The sequence below is a fragment of the Pongo abelii genome, chromosome 10, assembly GCF_028885655.2.
Source record: "Pongo abelii isolate AG06213 chromosome 10, NHGRI_mPonAbe1-v2.0_pri, whole genome shotgun sequence".
Taxonomy (NCBI): domain Eukaryota; kingdom Metazoa; phylum Chordata; class Mammalia; order Primates; family Hominidae; genus Pongo; species Pongo abelii.
Genome location: NC_071995.2, coordinates 110,795,791 through 110,809,382, shown reverse-complemented (window position 1 = coordinate 110,809,382; position 13,592 = coordinate 110,795,791). Strand labels below are relative to the sequence as shown.

Sequence of the window (13,592 nt, the reverse complement as noted above, 5' to 3'; positions counted from 1 at the left end):
TGAAGCTAATATTCTAGTGATGGTGAAGGGAAAGAAACAACAACAAAAAAGATATTGGAAATCACTGAGAGGCAAAGCATGGAACAAGGCTGCCAGACAAAACACTAGTACATTTCCTTTTGGTTCAGTGATAATGGAAGAGAAGATTTGAAAAGAGACTGGAGAAAACGTGTGTTCATTCATGCAACAAAATAGTTATTGTGCACCTTCTATGAGACAGGTAATCTGCTATGCAGTGCAGACAATCAGGAACAAAATAGACAAGGAGCTTCTTCATGAGCACATAATATTCCAGTGAGAGAGAAAGATGGCAAAATAGATTTTTAAAAAATCAGTGATGAGTGCTGTATGGAGAAATAAAACAGATTAATGTGACTGGCACTTTAGACCAGGGGGGAAGATAAATCAAGGAAGAACTCTAAGGAGGAAACACTTAACCTAAGCCTGAATGATGAGAAGTAACTAACTAGCCTTTCAAAGTTTGGGCAAAGAATATTCCAGTCACAAGGAACAACTAGTGCAACACATCCCTAACGCAGTAAAGAGCAAGGAATATTCAAAAGACAGGAGGAGAATGGTTGGGAGATGAGAGGGAAGCCAGGAGTCAGGTCATATAGGACTTAGGCTACTGTGTGGAGACTCAAGAGTGGAAGCAGGGAGACCAGAGAAGATCCTGGATCTTCACACAACCTGGATCCCAGAGAAGAGGCTATTGTAATGTTGACCTAGACTAGGGTGGTAATAGGAGAAAACACTGTTAGCTTTATGGCGCAAAGTTTCCCTTTGGGTCACACTTGTTCTGTAATATTATCTGATTCTCATGGAGCAGGGTGGGGTAGGGGTGTCAATTTGCCAGTAAAGGCCCCCAAAGCATACAGTGCTGTAGGGTGTGTCTGAGGGTGCCTGACAACCAATCAGCCACACCTACATCATTTTTTTTTTTGAGACAGAGTTTTGCTCTTGTTGCCCAGGCTGGAGTGCCATGGCATGATGACGGCTTACTGCAACCTCCACCTCCCAAGTTCAAGCAATTCTCCTGCCTCAGCCTCTCGAGTAGCTGGGATTACAGGCGACCGCCACCACACCCAGCTAATTTTTGTATTTTTAGTAGAGACAGGGTTTCACCATGTTGGCCAGGCTGGTCTCCAATTCCTGACCTCAGGTGATCCACCCGCCTCAGCCTCTCAAAGTGCCGGGATTACAAGCATGAGCCACCGCACCTGGCCCACACTTTTTTTTTTTTTGACGGAGTATTTACTCTGTCGCCCAGGCTGGAGTGCAGTGGCGTGATCTTGGCTCACCGCAACCTCCGCCTCCTGGGTTCAAGCAATTCTCCTGTCTCAGCCTCCCGAGGAGCTGGACTACAGGTGTCTACCACCACGCCCAGCTAATTTTTGTATTTTTAGTAGGGATGGGGTTTCACCTTGTTGGTCAGGCTGGTCTCAAACTCCTGACCTCAGGTGATCTACCCGCCTCGGCCTCCCAAAGTGCTGGGATTACAGGCGTGAGCCACTACGCCCGGCCTACACTTTTAAATTCTTGAAACTTTGCCTTGAATGAGCTGCAAGTGCCAAATCCACGACAGGAAACGCTTGAAAACAGGAGACTTCAACCACTGGAGACAACTACTTCTTGGTTTCACTTCCCCACAATGAGTACAAAACCTGAAAATGAAATGACTGGCTCTCTCGCAACACTAAGCTTGCCCATCTCCTAGAGGAAGTTAAAAGCTGCTCGTGGGTGAAGACAGGTGCAAGAGGAGGGGACTAGGACTGCGGTGTTGCATTCAGCCAGCATTTCCAACCGTCCATTTACCCAGGCCAGGATCCCTAATTCTGCAAAAATGGAAGGGGGGAAGGGTGGAGGTAGTGGCAAATTCTTCCATGCCTTGACCCAATTTTATTTATTTTGTTGCCAAACCCAAGATGTTTCCTATAACAGCTATCCCCAACCTTTTTGGCACCAAGGACTGGTTTCATGGAAGACAACTTTTCCACGGGGGTGGGGGGGTTGGGTGGTTTCGACATGAACCTGTTTCGCCTCAGATCATCAGGCATTAGATTCTGATAAGAAGCACACAACCTGGATCCCTCACATGCGCAGTTCACAATAAAGGTCGTGCTCCTATGAGAATGTAATGCCGCAGCTGATGTAACAGGAGGCGGAGCTCAGGCTGTAGTGCTCGCTCGCCGGCCGCTCACCTCCTGCTGTGCAGCCCGGTTTCTAACAGGCCACCGACGGGCCTGGTGGTTGGGGACCCCTGCTTTACAGGGTGGCTGAAGTGAAGCTTATTCTTCACGCTTGCACTATTCAAGATGTATGATATCTGATCATTGTTTGCATACCGCAAAGCAGGCTGCAATCCACCCCTGGGAAGAGGGGCGCGGACATGCAGGCTAACGCGCCTGCATTTCCCCCCGCCAACCACTCCCAGCTTCCACAGCCGGGAGCCCGGTGGCGTCGACCTCGCACCGCCCTCCGGTTCTCCCACTTGGGACTCGAGGGTTGGATCTCGCCAGGCACCGCCCTCTCCCCACAGATGAAGGGAAGGGGCACCCAGTTCCCTCGGCTGCATCTTTGCAAGGGAGGATGCAAGTATAAATGCTGCAAAAGCAAGGGTGCGCTGGGGCCCTGAAGCGTGCATGCCCGGTGGTCATAACATTCCCGCGCTCAGCGTCCACTAGGCCTGTAGGACGCCGGGAAGCCCTGGGACCGTTGCTACAGACCACCTTCCATCAGCTCCCGGAATCCAGCGTCTCCCCACAGGCGCGCGCTCTTCCGGGCGCCCCGGCGGCACCTGCGCGCGACGTCCCCCGCCCCTGTTACCTTGTAGAAAGTGACCGTATCCAGGGGAAGGGCGCCCTTGGTGTGCAGGCCACTGCCGCCATGCGGAGCGGAGAGGAGCAGGAAGCCCAGGAGAAGCGGAAGCAGCGGGGAGAGAGACGCGGCGCGGGGTACAGCGGCAGCCATATCGCCGGGTTCCGGCACAGGGAGGTAGGTAAGCGGTAGTTGAGAACGCCCCGAGTCAGCGGTCACGTGACTGGGATGGGGGGTGGACTCACGCGCGCTCACGTGGACACCCCTGGAGGCTCCCGTCTGTCTAGGGTGAGAGGGTGGGGCCACGTGAGGGGCGGGGGCGAGGGCGGGGAAGTTGCTGCGCACGCGTACTCGGCGAAGCTCGCGTAGGGCCTGGGTAAAAGGGCGGGGCCACGTTGGGGGCGGGAAAATGGGCTGCTGCGCGCGCGCACTCGGGGAGTCTCCCGGCGGGTCCGCCCAGTTCCGTTCCTGCTCCGCTTGAGGAGAAGCGCGAAGCGCGCGTGGGGACGCTACAGCAATTACTTTGCTGTCCTTCCTCTCCTTCGAAGATGACAAGGCCTACCATCCTTTCTTCCTGCCTTTGGGCCGTCAGGCAGTTGGTTGGGACACGCTCCAACCCCCGGTCAGTCTATTAGTCAAGTTCAGCCTTATTCTCAGTCAGGCTCCGTCACCGCCCTGACCCAGGCGGGCAGTGGCTCCGCGGCTTCCCTGAGCTTCTTGGCCAGGCTTGGCGGTCAGTGTGGCAGGCAGGGCCCTCTTAGGCCCGATCTGAGGTGAGCGCCTCCCCTGGGAGACGCCAGGCTCCTGGGATCCGCCCAGCCAAGGCCCACCCTCCAGGAACCGCAGACGCAATTCTAATCATTCTGTTCCGCAGGTAGTCACTCGGTCCCTGGCTTGTGCCAGACCCTGGCTTTGCCTGCGGGGCTACGGAATAAGCAGAAACAAGACAGTTCTGTGCAGAAGGCACGCACTTTGTTGGGGGAGGAGGCGGCATAGAAATAATGATCTAAACAGTGTAGTGTAATTGCTGTAAAATATTATTCCGGCTGGGCGCGTTGACTCACGCCTGTAATCCCAGCACTTTGGGAGGCCGAGGCAGGTGGATTACCTGAGGTCAGGAGTTCGAGACCAGCCTGGCCAACATGGTGAAACCCCGTCTCTACTAAAAATACAAAAATCAGGCGAGTGTGGTGGCGCGTGCCTGTAATCCTAGCTACTCAGGAGGCTGAGGCAGGAGAATTGCATGAACCCAGGAGGCAGAAGTTGGGGTGAGCCGAGATTGCGCCATTGCACTTCAGCCTAGGTGACAGAGCGAGACTCGGTCTCAAAAAAAAAAAGAAAAGAAAAAAAAAGACTGTGTTTGCTTATTGAAAAGAGACAGAGATTCAGCCATCCCTGCTCAGGAGCATCAGAGGAAGTTGTAGATAGGAGGTGACTTTTGAGCTGGACCTTGAAATAAGAGGGGGCGTGCATGAGGCAAAGAGAAACAGGGCATTTCTAACAATGGGAAAATTATGCACAGGCATGTTGGGGAACTGGTTGAGATGAATCTGTGTAAAGGCGAACTGGCGCAGCAGCAGCTGCCGCTCTTTTTTATTTTGATTGATTATTACTGAGTTTCCATGGGGCGGATTCGAAAGGGTCTCACCAAGCTAAAGGGTTTGGAGTCACCAGAAGTTTTAACTAGGAGAGTGAGGTTAGATTTGTGTGTAGAAACAGCACCCAGGTCAGCCTGGGCAACGTAATGAAACCTCTTCTCTACAATAAGTAGAAAAATTAGCCATGTGTGGTAGTGCATGCCTGTGGTCCCAGGTATTTGGGAGGCTGAGGCAGCAGGATCACTTGGACCTGAGAGGTTGAGGCTGCAGTCAGCCCTGATTGCTGCCACTGCACTCCAGTCTGGGCAACAGAGCAAGACTCTGTCTCAAAACAAAAACAACATTGCTCAGGAGTGAAGGGAATGGATTGGAATTGAGAAGACTGGACTAAAGCCAATTAATGGGGTATGGCAATAGTCCAGTTGAAAGAGGTTAAGGTCATGCAGTAGGACATAATAGGGCTGAAAAAGTATGGATGGAATTGACAAACTTTTAAAGGGTAGAATTCACAAGATTTGATGAACAAATGCATGTAAGAGTAAGAGAACATATACAATGCATTGTAAGGGACTTATTGCTATAATTAACCATTGTATGTATCCAAAATGTATGTGTATAAATAGTCATCAGTGATAACAGGATCCAATCATGGACAACCAGTTTGATTGGATATAAATTTTGAAAGAAAGTGTGTGTGTGTTTGTGTATGTGTATGTGTGTATGTGTCTGGGGAAGTTAAGAAAAATTTTGAGTTTGCCCTATTGATGGCAGCCAGCTGCAGCAGGGAGGCGTGACTGGGGCTGCACACTCCATGGAGCCTGTGGGATCCCCGCCCCTTCTGAGTTGCGGCAGGAGCCCCTGGTGCCATTGTGGCTGCCCTCCCAGGTGCAGGACCTGGGCATCTCTGCAGCCTGCGCCCTTAGGGTACCAGCAAGACACCCTACTGCAATTCCTGCGGGCTCAGGAGTGTCTGCTCCCACCGCCTGGACTCTCTCTGCTCCCGGGGCCTGCTCCAATCTCAGAGCGGGCTTGGGGCCAAGAATGGCAATGGGAGGCAGATTGATTCTTGGGTAGAAGTGGGTGAGTCCCCAGTAAGACCCCACCTTCAGGTCAGGGAGGGCCTGAAGACTGGGGTCCAGGCTGCCAGTCCTACAGACTGGAGTAGGGACTCGTGGTGCATCTTCTGGCCTGCCCATGGACCAATCGGCATGTACTTCCTCCCCCTGGAGGTCCATAAAAGCCCTGGGCTCAGCCAGAGCAGGGCAGAGGACTGCCAGAGGACCAAGAGGGCAGAGACCTATGGGTCAAAAAGCCTAAGAGAGGAGCTACCCTCTCTGCTCATAGTTGGAGATGATGGAACAACCAGTTGCAGAAAGGACCTACCCTCCCTGCTGACAGCTGCAGAGACAACCTGCGGACAGAGAAGAGCCACCCTCTCCAGGGCCTCCTCTCTTCTGAGAGCTGCAGACATCAGGACAATCAGTTGCAGAGTGGAGCCATCCTCTCCAGGGCCTCCTCTCTACTGAGAACTGAATACCTGTTGGATGACCTGCCTACAGAGAGGAACTACCCACTGCAGGTCTCCTCTGAGCTGTTGTAACACTCAATAAAGCTCATCTTTGTCTTGTTCACCCTTCATTGTCCACGTACCTCATTCTTGCTGGATGCAGGACAAGAACTCGGGCAAAGGCACTGTGGCCACAGAGGTTTCCGGCCAGAAAATGGACACCCCAAAGATCCCGTAACACTATGAGCTACAAGACAAGTGATAGAAATTAGAAGAGGGGAAAACTATGAACTGAGGTGATGAAACAAGGCTTTATGTAATTGGTGGAAATAGAGTTAAGCCTTGGAAGAAAGAACATTTTAGACAGAGAACAAGTGGAAAAGGAGCAGATATGGGAATGAACATGATGCTTTGGGAGAATGACTGGCTTGGTTGGAGGGAGTTCTCCAAACAGGAGATAGTAAAACAGTTTTAAGCCCAGGTAGGAGGGAATCTTGAAGTCAAACTAAGAATTTTCTGTTCTGTAGTCTATATGGAGCTATTAAGAGTTTTAAAATTTCTTTATAAAACATTTAAACTTCTAAAATTATTCACTTCTCAGTATAAATAACTTTGGTTATACTTAGTAGAATTGATCAGCAGTGACTTTCTAGTCATGGTTAGTTTAGAAGTAGGTTTTTTTTTTAAATTTTTTAATGTTTTTTGAGACAGAGTCACTTGGTCACTCAGGCTGGAGTTCAGAGGCCTGATCTCAGCTCACTGCAACCTCCACCTCCTGGGTTCAAGTGATTTTCCTACCTCAGCCTCCTGAGTAGCTGAGATTACTGACGTCTGCCACCACACCTGGCTAATTTTTTTTTTTTTTTGTATTTTTTGTATTTTTAGTAGAGATGGGGTTTTACCATGTTGGCCAGGCTCATCTTGAACTGACCTCAAATGATCCACCTGCCTCAGCCTCCCAAAGTGCTGGGATTACAGGTGTGACCCACTGCACCCAGCCTTTTTTTTTTTTTTTTTTTTAAGTAAACCCATGCTGATTTAGCAGTTACTTTTTTTTTTTCTAATTGTTTGCAAACACATCTTTTAGACAAGTCATTCTAGAATCTTATTTGGGATCAATACTAAGATCCTTGACATATGGTTTGGTTTGCAGATTTCACATCTTTTTGTCTTTAATTTAGTTATCACCAGGTTTCTAGCAAGTTTCCGATTTTTACATGAACTCTCAAATTTTTCTCAAATGGTTTATTGGGTTAACTGGCAAGTTTTATCAAAATTCTGGAGTGTAATTTGTTCAGGCCAGGAGTGGTGGATTTATTTAGAGTAGTCAGGTGCTCTCTTACAATCTTTATCTTCAGTTCCCTCTTACAATGTTTGTTTTATACTTTATATTCCAAGTATTATCCTTTTTAGTCAGACAGAAACATATCCATTAATCATTACACCATGAATTCTAGCACTGGGCATTTCCTTCCTTGCTTTTGTTCCAAACTTCATTTTATTGGCAATAATTTTACTAAGATACAATTCAAAAGCACTTCATAATTGGTAGCTGTTATTACTAGAAATCTTTTTTCTTTCTTTTTTTTTTTTTTAAATGGAGTTTTGCTCTTGTTGCCCAGGCTGGAGTGCAATGGTGCAATCTTGGCTTACTGCAACCTCCGCCTCTGGGTTCAAGCAATTCTCCTGCCTCAGCCTCCTGAGTAGCTGGCATTACAGGCACCCGCCACCATGCCTGGCTAATTATTTGTATTTAGTAGAGATGGGATTTCACCATGTTGGTTAGGCTGGTCTCGAATTCCTGACCTCAGGTGATCCACCCACCTCAGCCTCCCAAAGTGCTGGGATTACAGGCGTGCTCCACCGTGCCTGGCCCTAGAAATCTTTAAATGTTATTTTTAGAAAACTTTTTGGTTAAATAAAAATATTTTACAAAGGCAAGTGTCTTTCTTGACTTTGAGTAACTTGCTCATGATAGCAATTTTATGAATATGTGTTAACTTCAATTGATACGTAATATATAGTAGCCCAATAAGTTAAGAACTGGGATAGGTTTTGAACTTGCTAAGGAGCTTTTTTTTTTTTTTTTGAGGTGGAGTCTTGCTCTGTCATCCATGCTGGAGTGTGGTGGCATGATCTTGGCTCACTACAACTTCCGCCTCCCGGGTTCAAGCAATTCTCTGTCTCAGCCTCCCGAGTAGCTGGGATTACAGGCGCCCGCCACCATACCCAGCTAATTTTTGTATTTTTAGTAGAGGCGGGGTTTCACCATCTTGGCCAGGCTGGTCTCCAACTCCTGACCTTGTGATCCACCCACCTTGGCCTCCGAAAGTGTTGGGATTACAGGCGTGAGCCACCGCGCCCAGCCTTTTTTTTCTTTTTAACACGGTTTCATTCTGTCACCCAGGCTGGAGCGTGAGTGCAGTGATGCAAACACAGCTCACTGCAGCCTGGACATCTCAGCCTTAAGAGATCCTCCTGCCTCAGCCTGCTGAGTAGTTGGGACCACAGGCATGCAAGGAGCTTTTTGCTAAAAAGAGATAAAGGAAAACTGAAAATAAGTATCACCTACTTCATCATTTGAGCTTGGATTAGCCCTTTTAGAAAAGGAAGATGGCAAGATTATGTTTCCAAAGATACTTCAAAGGGACAAAGTGCTGAATATACAGCAAGCAGGGGATTAATTTTGATGGAAAAACTGAAAAGTAAATCCCCAAATGTTGGTAGATGGTATAGATGTTTTAGAAGAGAACGCCAAAGAGAAAAGTTATTCATTGATTATCCTAACAAGAACAGCAGACTAATTTGGCATGGCTGTTCTCTGAGCAACATGAGATTTGTTCTTGACTGAAACAACAGTCCTTTGTCTAAAAGCATTTTCTTATCACTTGGTGAAACTGTCAGTAGTCTCCTCACCTTTATTAGGTAAGATGTATGAGTAGAGGCCTTAAAATACTTCCTAAGATGTTATGCTGGGGATTTCTGATCTAGAAATTTCCTGGTATTTTTATTTATTTGTTTACCTAACAATTTAAGCAAAGTGATTAGAACTTAACCTCTATTTAACAATGTCTGGTCTTCCACTATAGTAGACTACAATCTGTTTGTTTGGTTGGTTTGGTTTCTGTTTTGTTTTATTTTTATTTATTTATTTATTTTGAGATGGAGTCTCACTCTGTCATCCAGGCTGGAGTGCAGTGTCATGATCTCGGCTCATTGCAACCTCCGCCTCCTGGGTTCAAGTGATTCTCATGCGTCAGCCTCCTGAGTAGCTGAGATTACAGGCGCGTGCCACCCCGCCTGGCTTATATTTGTATTTTTAGTAGAGAGGGTTTTGCCATGTTGGCCAGGCTGGTCTCAAATTCCTGACCTCAAGTGATCCACCCGACTTGGCCTCCCAAAGTGCTGGGATTACAGGCGTGGGCCAGCACACCTGGCCGTGTTTTATTTTGTTTTAGAAATGGTGTTTCGCTATGCTGCCCAGGTTGGAGTGCAATGGCTATTCACAGGAACAGTCATAGCACACTGCAGCCTCAAACTCCTGGCCTCAAGAGACCCTTCTGCCTCCACCTCCCAAGTAGCCAGGACCACAGATGCATGACATTGCATCTGGCTGGTTTTTGTTTTGTTTTGTTTTGGACTGTAATTTTAACCTGATATGAATAAATTAGTCATGTATTTAAATTACTCTAGCCACGCAAGTGATTTAATTTGTTATCAATACGGATTTGTAGACTATATGAAATTATGGCTAGATGAAAGATAAATTACATAAATGAATGGTCTTCTTTCTGCTCTCTTTTCTCCTCCAGTCTTTGTCCAAATTTTATCAGTTCTTCCAAATCCTCTTTGAATGCTACTCTGTGTAGGTATATTCTTGCTGTGTGCAGATCATTTGAATTTTTGGTATTCAGGCCATTTTTCCTACTATATTATAAACTGTCAGAAGGCTGGGTCTATATCTTATTTCTTTTTATATCTTCCATAACACACTGTTTTGCACAAAGTTGATATTTAAGCATCAGTGTATTAATGAATAATGTAATTTATGACAAACATTAATAACCACCTCAGCTTTTCACTAGTATTACTAAAATTTTATTAACTGAGTGAATATGCAATCTCTCTTTTCCATCACAGGCTTCTGTCTCTAAACAAGGGCAAATTTTAGGGAGACCTCCTTTCTATCCCATTTATTTCTCCCCCCACCCCTTTTTTTAGTTCTATTTCTCTGTTGCAGCTCTATTTATCTTTTCACTATGACTCATTCTTTTTTTCTCAATCCTGCCCGTTCTGTATCTGTCTGCTTTTTATTACTCCTGCCTCTTGCTCCTTTTAATTCCTAATGCCACTTACAACTTTGTTTCCCTGTCACCTGGTCTTTCTGTTTTTGTTCTTTCTGCTTGGCTTTCTCCTCCACTTGTCACTACCTCTCTCCTTGCCCTCAAGGTACAGAGCAGGATTCAGTATAGGAGGAGCCCAGCTGGGGTAGGGGTGGAGCCACCTGTTCACTGCTTCAGGATTCAGAACCTGACTAGGAAGGATCGGCTGCTCAAGGGTAGCTGGGACTGAAGTCCCTATGACCTTTCCACTAGAGGCTAGCATTCTGGAGGACAGTTGGGACTTGGTAAGGTCAGAAGCTCTCCCTGTCTTCCTTTGTGTTCTCCCTTTCTTCTTTCCTGTTCTGCATTTTTCACTCACAATCTCTCTTCGTACTACTAACTTTTCTTCAGTTTCTCTGTTTTACTAGTCTATCTTTCCTCTTTCTACCTATCAGTGAACTCTAGTATTTGTCCCTTCTGTTACCTATTCTTTCCGCACATCTCTGTATTCTCTCTCAACATTTAACTTTTTCTACCCACTCTCCATTTTGTTCTTCCTTTTATTAGTTTTCTCACCCAGGTTTCTTTTTTCTTAAACTCCTGGCCTCAAGTGATCCTCTTACCTCAGCCTCTCAAAGTGTCGGGATTACAGGTATGAGCCACAGTGCCTGGCTAGCTTCCCTTTTTCATTTAGTCATTTATCAATCCACATCTCTATTTTTTAAAAAATCATACTATTTCCCAGAGAAATAGAAATAAGAGAGGAAAAAAGGAGCACTTTGTCTTTCCAGGGGCCTGTTCAGGCTTTTGACTCATTCTCAGGGTTATAGTATGTTTTGAGATTAAGCTTTGAAGAAAAATTCATGCTGTACAGATAGTTAATAATGAACTTAGAGTTAGGTTGAATATTCGATGTAAAAGGTTTAATTTTATTCTTTTTTCGTTGTTTTACTTAGGTTCTCCCTGCAATACAGTGGATACAATTTGTCATGGCTACTCTGAGGTATGTTTATTTAATCTCATATAACTAAACTAGTATAAGCAAAATTCGTCAGTTCTGTAGTTTTCCACATTTCCCCCTCAGGGATTTGCTTTTACTTTTTAGTTAAAGAGAAATGATATTCTTTATCATGTTGATATTTTCTTACTAATAAAATGACAACATAACAATAACAACAAAAAATTGATTAAAGGATAACATCTGAACATCAGTGGACAACCTGGTCAACAGGATCAATTGCAAAATCAATAGCAAAGTGCTTACTTAAGCAGCACCTATACTAAAAATTGGAATGACATAGAGAAAATTGGCAGGGCTGAGCTCACACCTGTAATCCCAACACTTTGGGAGGCTGAGGTGGGCAGATCGCTTGAGCTCAGGAGTTTGAGACCCTCCTGGGCAACATGGTGAAACCCTGTCCCTACAAAAAAACAAAACAAAACAAACAAACCTATAAAAATAGCTGGACATGGTGTTATGTGCCTGTAGTTCCAGCTACTCAGGAGGAGCTGTGATTGCGCCACTGCATTCCAGCCTGGTTGACAGAGCAAGACCCTATCTCAAAAAAAAAAAAAAAAAAAGATTGGCATGGCCTCTGGATAAGGAGAACGTGCAGATTTGTGAAGCATTCTATATTTGTTTAAAAATATTGGCTGGATATGGTGGCCCATGCCTGTAATCCCAGCATTTTGGGAGGCCAAGGCAGGAGGATGGCCTGAGCCCAGGAGTTTGAGACCAGCCTGGGCAACATAGCGAGACCCTCCTGTCTCTACAAAAAATTTTAAAAAAATTAGCTGGGCATGGTAGCAGACGCCCGTAGTTCCAGCTACTCAGGAGGCTAAGGTGGGAGGATCACTTTAGCCCAGGAGTTGGAGGCTGCAGTGAGCTGTGATTGTACGACTGTACTCTAGCCTGGGTGATGGAAGGAGACCCTGTCTCTAAAAAAAAAAAAAAATATGTGCAGGGCTGGGCATGGTGACTCACACCTGTAATCTCAGTGCCTGAGAGGCCAAAGTGGGAAGATCGCATGAGGCAGGACTTTGAGACCAGCCTGGGCAACATAGCAAGACCCTGTCTCTACAAAAAATAAAATAATTAGCCAGTTGTGGTGATGCACACCTATAGTCCTAGCTACTCAGGAGGCTAAAACAGGAGGATCACTGGGGCCCAGGAGTTCAAGGTTACGTTGAGCTATAATGACACCACTGCACTCCAGCCTGGCTGACATAGCAAGACCCTGTGTCTAAAAATTTTTTTAATGCAGTTTATTTTATATCAATTATGCCAATAAAACTGTAAAAAAAGCCCCAAAATTAATAACAAAAACGATGGCACTCCATTGTCCTGCTTTAATGATCAATCATCTTCTAAATCTCTCAGTGTTATAGGTTCAAGTTCACTTATTGCCTATGCTGTATTCCAGAATATACAGAAATCTCTAGAGGTGAGTGATTTCTCTTTGTGTTGGATTTGAACTTTTTAGTGACTTAGTCTCTGAAACAAATAACAGCTGTTACCTATAAATGGTGAAATAATTCTATGAATTACTTTAAAATTTGTCATGATGATACGATGAGATATTTTTGGCATGGTCAATAGGGCTCCCTTTTCTTCTAGGTAATTATTTTAGCTATAACTTTGAATTCTGAGAGATTAACTTTTTTTATTTTTTTTTGAGACGGAGTCTTGCTCTGTCGCCCAGGCTGGAGTGCAGTGGCGCGATCTCGGCTCACTGCAAGCTCCACCTCCCGAGTTCACACCATTCTCCTGCCTCAGCCTCCTGAGTAGCTGGGACTACAAGCACCCGCCACCATGCCCGGCTAATTTTTTGTATTTTTGGTAGAGACAGGGTTTCACCGTGTTAGCCAGGATGGTCTCGATCTCCTGATCTCATGATCTGCCTGCCTTGGCCTCCCAAAGTGCTGGGATTACAGGCATGAGCCACTGCGTCCGGCCCCGAGATTAACGATTAAATGTGGATTTCTTTGGTATGCATTAATTGCTAAGGCTAAGGAAACAGAATGTTGTCTGAATCCAATATTCACTCTAAGCATAGCAGGAGCTTGCCTAGAGGTGAGTTGTCTGATTTTGATACTTTAGTAAAATTGCTACTGGGACTAGGAGATAGTTTAAAAACTTTGCTATATGAAACATACTTACTTTGCTTCTCTGGCCTTCTAGGCAATTGCAATTTTATGGTGAAAACAGAGTAAAAATACATTTAAACTATTCATACCAAAAAGATCAAATTAAAAACCTTCCTGATTAACAGAGTACTAGGGAGAGTGATGTATTTTCTAGCTTAGTAAACAGATTTTAAGAGAAATATAACAACTATTCTCTAACCA

General features: G+C 45.7%; 1 protein-coding gene across 17 annotated transcripts in view; it reads left to right on the top strand.

Annotated features, from left to right (window-relative positions):
- The first annotated feature begins 1,250 nt into the window (after positions 1 to 1,250).
- The window catches only part of TMEM116 (transmembrane protein 116), a 213,144-nt gene continuing 200,802 nt past the window's right edge, over positions 1,251 to 13,592 (top strand). For 14 of the 17 annotated variants that reach the window (XR_010135683.1, XR_010135684.1, XR_010135685.1 and 11 more), the window contains exons 1-3: positions 1,251 to 2,994; positions 11,201 to 11,247; positions 12,625 to 12,688. Coding sequence is in view for 13 of the 17 variants with exons in the window: in XM_063711941.1 (XP_063568011.1) it covers positions 2,602 to 2,994; positions 11,201 to 11,247; positions 12,625 to 12,688 (504 nt within the window). In the remaining 4 variants the exon portion in view is untranslated. Of the gene's footprint in view, positions 2,995 to 3,245; positions 3,440 to 11,200; positions 11,248 to 12,624; positions 12,689 to 13,592 lie in introns of those variants that run through there. The other 3 variants (XM_063711943.1, XM_024256402.3, XM_054528291.2) reach the window with 3 other exon arrangements.